This window comes from Nannospalax galili, unplaced genomic scaffold, assembly GCF_000622305.1.
Source record: "Nannospalax galili isolate Female #2095 unplaced genomic scaffold, S.galili_v1.0 scaffold54, whole genome shotgun sequence".
NCBI classification, from domain to species: Eukaryota; Metazoa; Chordata; class Mammalia; order Rodentia; family Spalacidae; genus Nannospalax; species Nannospalax galili.
The window spans coordinates 14,495,354-14,502,451 of NW_008341028.1; the positions used below are offsets into that span (position 1 = coordinate 14,495,354).

Consider the following 7,098-nt stretch of genomic DNA (forward strand, 5'->3'; position numbering starts at 1 on the left):
TCTCTCTGTCACTCCATTCCCATCCCTCTTGTTTGAGGAGAAAGGTGTCACATCTTCCTCCTTAGAGGTATATGCCTCTTTCACATAGTGTGTGGGTGATGGAGCTCAGAGGGGGCTATGTTGACCTCACTAGCATCCAGCATCAGAGATAGGACCTGAGCACTGTGGGAGCTGAGCCACAGAGAATATTCCAGAAGTGAGGCCCCTCAGTGTTGTTCTGTGTGCTGGGTCCTGGACCATGAACTATATGTCTTTAGGCCTGGTTGTCCAGAATCCCAGCCAGGGACACATCTACCGGACTGGCTCCCGCTCTCTCTGTCAGACATCCTGACTGCCTCCCTGTTCCCCACCCTCTGCTCTGCTTGGGGCTGGGCCAAAGTCTTGGGAGTTCCCTGCCCAACAGCTTCGGCCTGAAGGATATATTCGTTTTAAAAAAAAAACCAAAAAACATGTCTAGCTTTTTGGCTTCTCACCCAGGGGCTGGAGCCTCTTGGCTGTTTCATATACTTTGTTTCATACATTCAGTTTTTCACAGACATCCCCTTTCATGAGCACACAGGTGTACACACACACACACACACACACACACACACACACACACACACTTACTTGCACACACAAACTTACACATACCAAGACAGACACACAGGGTGCTACATCCATATCCAGACACCAATTCACATCCACACATAAACACACACAGTCTCATAGCCGTACAGACACACACAAATGTCCTCAAACAGTCCCCAGCTCTCATGGGCACAGAGTCTATTCCTGCATCTGCCTAATATAAAGAGATTCATCCACACACAGCAATATCCACTCTTCCCCACCAAGTCCACACGTGCACACCCAGTGACACACACAAACACCAGCATAGCCAGGCCAGGAGCAAGGGGCTGCTCCTATTTTTTCCTGTTTGAAGTGAAGTTTGAAGTTTCCCACTTTCCAGGAGATCCAATTTCTCACCCTTCCCCCCATTAAAAACCCTTTCCGGCCTCATCTTTTCTTGGGTCCTGTCCAGACTGTGCTGTGACTTTAAGGAAGTTGGAGCGAGAGAGGAGAGAGAGAGAGAGAGAGAGAGAGAGAGAGAGAGAGAGAGAGAGAGAGAGAGAGAGAAAACCAAGAGAGAGAGAGAGAGAGAGACAACCCCAAATTTGGCCTCTTTTCCCCTCCAGTTTCTAGTGTCACTTATGAAACAGTCCCAGTTGTAGAGCTCATCGTTGTTTTCCTATAAGAAACACTGGCTGTAGCCCCTACTTAGTGCTGTCCCAGGCACCGTGTTCCAGGAGGTGTGCAAACCAGCCTGCCCCTTCCTCCAGCATCCTTGCCCTGCCTTAGTTGTCCTGGCCTTACAGACTTTTGAGCCATCCCGTCCTTTGGTGCTTTGGTTTCCATCTGAGAAGAGACTCAGCCTGACTACGGAAGAGCAGCTTGGAGGTACGTCAGGGAGGAAGGGGGCCCCCGTGGCCAAGGGGTTATGGAGGTGGAAGCCAGTTGGACTCAGGGATGACTGTGTTTAACACAACCCCTGTGGATTTGGGGGTACTTGGGACCCTTGGGACCGGCTTTTGCTCAGAGACATCCAGGGAGCATCTGCTTGGACAGGCTGAGCCCCGGAACTCCCAGCTGCATTTGCATTGAGCTTCTGGCCTCCCAGCCTCAACTGAGAGGTCCTGGCGGGTTTATTTAGGCAGCTGCCTGGGGTAGTTTGAACAGAACAGGCCACAAGGCGGGTGGGGCAGAGGCCGGGGGTGTGCATTGCATAAGGGGCCTTGTCTGGACTGGGGCAAAACATACCTATGGGGGGCTCCAGTGGGAGGGTCTGTGGCCAGGATGTGGGAGGGCAGAAGGGAGGTTCTGTGAAGTGCTGGGGGAGGGGGTGACTGGAAAACAGATTTGGAGTCATAAAGTCAGCTAGACTGAGCTGGAGAGAGCTCTGTACCGAGAAGCTGGGGGTCTGCTTCCATCTTGTCTTCACTCTGACTGGCTGCACAACCTTGGCAAGTCCCAGCCCTTCTCTGGGCCTCAGTTTCCTCTCCTACAGAGTGGGGGTGGACTAGGTGGTGTTGGATTCTGGCTGGGTTAAGTGAGGCAGGGCCTCCTAATGGGCTGGGGCTGGGGCTGGGAGAGACAAGTGTCTTTTGTGGATCCTTGGGCTCACCTGGGTGGTATGTCCTTCTCTATAGGAGGTACTATGCGGGAGCTGAGCCTGCTCTACTGGGCGGTTCTCCTGGGCCTGGTGCAAGCCTGTCCTGAGCCCTGTGACTGTGGGGAGAAATATGGCTTCCAGATCGCTGACTGTGCCTACCGTGACCTGGAGGCCGTGCCCCCTGGCTTCCCAGCCAACGTGACCACACTGAGCCTTTCAGCCAACCGGCTGCCAGGCCTGCCAAAGGGTGCCTTCCGGGAGGTGCCCCTTCTTCAGTCACTGTGGCTGGCACACAATGAGATCCGTACAGTGGCTGCCGGTGCCCTGGCCCCTTTGGGTCATCTCAAGAGCCTGGACCTCAGCCACAACCTCATCTCTGAGTTTGCCTGGAGCGACCTGCACAATCTCAGCGCCCTGCAGTTGCTTAAGATGGACAGCAACGAGCTGGCCTTCATCCCCCGAGATGCCTTCCGCACCCTCCGTGCCCTGCGCTCACTACAGCTCAATCACAACCGCCTGCATGCTTTGGCTGAAGGCACCTTTGCACCACTCACTGCACTATCCCACCTGCAGATCAACGACAACCCTTTTGACTGCACCTGCGGTATCGTGTGGTTCAAGACGTGGGCCCTGGCCACGGCTGTGTCCATCCCAGAGCAGGACAACATTGCCTGTACATCACCTCATGTGCTGAAGGGCACCCCACTGAGTCGCCTGCCACCCCTGCCTTGCTCTGCACCCTCGGTGCAGCTCAGCTACCAGCCCAGCCAAGATGGGGCTGAACTGAGGCCTGGCTTTGTGCTGGCACTCCACTGCGATGTGGATGGACAGCCAGCCCCACAGCTTCACTGGCACATCCAGACCCCCAGTGGCACCGTGGAGATCGCCAGTCCTAACGTGGGCACCGATGGACGTGCTTTGCCTAATGCTCTAGCAGCCAGAGGGCGGCCACGCTTCCAGGCCTTTGCCAATGGCAGCCTGCTCATCCCTGACTTTGGCAAGCTGGAGGAGGGTACCTATAGCTGCCTGGCCACCAATGAGCTAGGTAGTGCTGAGAGCTCTGTGAATGTGGCACTGGCCACTCCAGGAGAGGGAGGAGAGGATGCACTAGGACGCAGGTTCCACGGCAAAGCGGTTGAGGGAAAGGGCTGCTACACGGTTGACAATGAGGTGCAGCCATCCGGGCCTGAGGACAACGTGGTCATCATCTACCTCAGCCGTGCTGGGCCCCCTGAGGCTGCAGTAGCAGCAGAAGGGAGCCCTGGGCAGCAGCTGCCCAGCCTGCTCCTCCTGGGCCAGAGCCTCCTTGTTCTCTTCCTTGCTTGCTTCTAGCCACACCCTGCATGGCTGGCTGGAGCAGTCCCAGGGCCTCCCTAACTCCTCCTGACTCTGCCAATGTTCCTTCTAAGTACCATAGGGCCTGGAGTTGGCAAGGCCTGAGGCTGGCCTGGGGACTTCACATATTCCTACCTCCCCATCTAAGCTCTTCCAGGCCACCCACTACTCCATCTTGTAGATCTGCTCTGCTCAGAGCTAGCGACTAGGATTAGAACTGCATCCCAGAACTCACCGTCTGGTGCTAATTGCTGCTAACAGCATTGCCCATGCCCCCACCAGGGGCAGCATGCTAACAGGGCAACAGTGATGCCCTAACCTGACCTACCCACTGGGAATTCTAGGCACTGGGATGAGAAACTGGGGAGGCCATCCAGGTGGGTACTGGGACTGGGCTGGAAGAGTCTGGAGTGGCCAGCACAGGAGCCAATAAGAAGGCACCACAGACAAGGGCTGGGAAGGGCTTAGAGGCTCTCCTGGCCCCTGGTGTCCTCTGGTGGAGATGTGGGACTCCCTGGCTGGGCCTCCTTCTCCTCTCACCCCAAATCCCCCAACCTGTGCCTACCTCTTGGGACACCTACCCCTCCTTTCTCTTTAAGTATACATCTATTAGTCTGCCTCTCCAAAGAGGCCAGCAAATCTGGGGTGGCAGAGAAATAAAAGCATTTCTGATGCTCCCCCGTGTCTGCCTGGAATTCTGTTGGGATCTAGGAGTCTTTATTGGGACAGGATGCCCACATTGAAAGTTGTACCCTCCCAGGACAGGGACCTGTACTCACACAGTACCACAGTACCCGCCATTGGGTGAGCTGAGCTTTAGATTTTCCTTGTTCTGAAACTAGCCCATAAGACAGATGGGGTAGGATCCTGAGCATTGCTTTCTGCATTGGAAAGGGGTAAGGCCATGGAAGGACCTGGGTTGTGGCCCCAGGAAGTGTTAGAGGTAAAGAGGAATGGAAGCAGGGAGGACAAATGGGGTAGGAGGGACAGTGGGGAAGCAGGAGACAGAGGACCAGGGAGAAACTGAGGGCAGCCTAGAGGGAGGAGACAGTGGGTAGTGTACTTTCTTCTCCCTTTCCAAGAAGAGGAAATGGTGCCTGTGGGGATGCCCCCACAGAGTAGGAGACTCTGACCTGGGGTAGGATGGGGAGTTGTAGGGGAATGACCTGCAGGTCTCTCAGTGTGGCGGATATAGATGGGTCTGACTCTGGAGACCCTGCAGAACTTCAGACCTGTGCTGGGTCAGAGGTGTCTCCCTTCTGCCTGTATCGCCCCATTTTTCAAGATTGTGTGTGCACATACAGCGACAGTGACCTAAAGGGGAAGCACAGCCCCTCTGCCCAGAGCCCCAGGACTGCTGAGCTCAGCAAAGTAGAGGCAGGAGGTTGAAGAGTCTGGAGTAGCAGCTGTGAGTTTGGCAGCTGGCCAGCCTCTCCCCACCCTTCCAGTCCACATACAGCCCCCCCCCCTCACCCTTCTCCAACTTGCATCTCAGGCTGTCCATATCACCAGAAGCCAGCCAGGTCAAGGATGTCTTCACATCTAAGAGAAAGCATCAGGATGGAGCCAGATTCCATATGCTATGCCTCTTTGGGTAAGTTACTTCCCTTGTCTGGGCTTCAGCTGTGTTCAAACTCAAATGACAGCGTGCTGGGAATGTAGCCGAGTTGGTTGGTTGGTTGTAGCCAAGTTGGTTGAGTGCTTGCCTAGCATTCATGATGCCCTGGTGTAATGATACATGCCTGTAATCCCATCACTCAGGAGGTAGAGTCAGGAAGATCAGATTCTTGAAGATTCTATACAAGTTTGAGGCCAGCCTGGGCTACATGAGACCCTATTTCCAAAAACCACAAAGACAAGATAGTGTTTAAAGGACCAACTGATGATGCTCTAGACTTGACAATTCTGACTTGGAGCCCAACATCTCTGCTCCACTCACAGCTGAGCAAGCTGAGCATCTTGGAGGTACACCCAGCATCTAGCACCTGGCAGAGGTAGGGAAACAGTGAACCAGCTACTCCCCTGCTTTAATCCTCTGTGGTTCCCACTGTCCTTAGAGTGAAGCCCGAATTCCCCAGCTATCCATGAGCCCTCTGATTGGCTCCTCCCAAGTGATCCACACCTCTCTGCACTATTTTGAAATACCCATGATGCTATGTCATCTTCTGAATCTTTATTTACCCTATCCCCCCAACACCCAAACACACACCTTTTTCTTGTTCTTTATTTGACTAAATCAGTCTTCCACATCACCTCCTCTAGGAAGTTTTCCTGGATGTTCCCTGACTCCATTGTGAACCAGGCTCTATCCTTAGATCCATATTGTCCTGGTGTCTTGTAACCCAGTCTAACCATCATATTCCATTGTGAATGTCAAGGACGGAGGCAGAATCTGGGTCCTCTTTTGTGTCTTTGTGGATTACTGATATCCCACATGGAAGGCATTTTGCAGCGGGTTAAGGGGGGCTAGAGCTTGAGTTCTTCGGCCTCCTGGGTAGCCTAGAACATGGGTTTGAGCTCCCAAGCTGCTCCTCTTTGGTGGGTGTTTGAGGCTATAGTCAGGGGATAGGGGCAGAACAATCTTGAAACCCCCGACCCAGATCTGGGGGTTATGGTGGGCCACACCCATAGTACCTCTGTGAGTCATGCATCTCCCATCTCCCCCATGCCTCCCTTCCTCTGCATATTCAGTCTGCTGCCATTAGCCTCACAAACTCTCCATGTGAGACCCTTTATTAGCCTCACAAGCCCTCCCTGCTCCACACCTTTAATCCCAAGTCCCCATCATTACTGCAACCTCTCCTCCCCGAGACCTTGCCCATTCCTTAAAATCCAGAAGCCCAATGTCCATACTTCTCAGGAGTGGCATCATAAGGTCCCCAGTCTTCATCACCCAAAAAAGAGGGGTTCTCTCTGTCCTCACCCAGTGTCCATCTCAACACTCAGCTGGAATCCCCAAAGCCTTTAGTCTACCAAATCAAGTGTGGATTAGGTTTTCTGACAGTGTGGGTGGTTCCCCTGCAAAACTTGCCCCTATGTGGAGGATGGTTTCTCAGGGGCACGTTTATTACAGAGAGCACACTAACTTCTTTCATGACAGCTAAAGGCATTAAACTACAAAAAATCTGGCTCTAGGATTGGGCAGCTCAGTGGGGCCTGACTTGGCTACACCTCTTTCCTCCTAGGCAGGCCCCAGGAGACAGGAGAAGGGGGAAGAGAGAGGAAGAGAAAGCTGGGGCAGAGAGGAAGCTCACATAGGCTCTGCCTCCACAGTGGGAGGAGCAGGGCTGAGGTGGGGCCAGCTAGAATGGGCGGTGTCCAGGCCTTGCATCACCAGCCCAGAGCTGGGAAGGCCTGAGTGAGACCCAGCAGGCTGGTTGCTGAGCCAGGATGGGGAGAGGCCTGGTTTTGGCTCCTCCAGCTCCCAGACTGAGAGCCTATCCCACCGTATGTTTTCTCCAGAGTCCTCGCTGGTAGCCTGGTGGCCAAGCACAGACCAGAGTCTTCTTGAGGCGGGTAGTGTAGACACAGTGACTCCAGTCCTATGATCCCATACGGGAACTGCTGGTGGAGCTGTGGCTCAGAGGAGGAACTGACATGGCCGGGGGTGG

At 54.2% G+C, this 7,098-nt stretch overlaps 1 protein-coding gene and 1 long non-coding RNA gene across 3 annotated transcripts in view; both read left to right on the plus strand.

Moving 5' to 3' along the window:
• The first annotated feature begins 1,110 nt into the window (after window positions 1-1,110).
• Window positions 1,111-4,164, plus strand: Islr (immunoglobulin superfamily containing leucine rich repeat). 2 transcript variants are annotated; one of them, XM_029565080.1, is made up of 2 exons: window positions 1,111-1,440; window positions 2,190-4,164. In XM_029565080.1, the coding sequence occupies exon 2, from the start codon at window positions 2,198-2,200 to the stop codon at window positions 3,482-3,484; it is 1,287 nt and encodes a 428-aa protein (XP_029420940.1). In that variant the 5' UTR covers window positions 1,111-1,440; window positions 2,190-2,197; the 3' UTR covers window positions 3,485-4,164. The 2 variants fall into 2 exon arrangements, with proteins under 2 accessions (XP_029420940.1, XP_008834701.1); XM_008836479.3 differs by lacking the exon at window positions 1,111-1,440 and adding an exon at window positions 1,873-2,003.
• A 1,516-nt stretch (window positions 4,165-5,680) lies between these two features.
• The window catches only part of LOC115070925, a 5,973-nt gene continuing 4,555 nt past the window's right edge, over window positions 5,681-7,098 (plus strand). The window contains exon 1 of the long non-coding RNA XR_003850037.1: window positions 5,681-7,003. This is a non-coding gene — a long non-coding RNA (uncharacterized LOC115070925). The remainder of the gene's footprint in view (window positions 7,004-7,098) is intronic.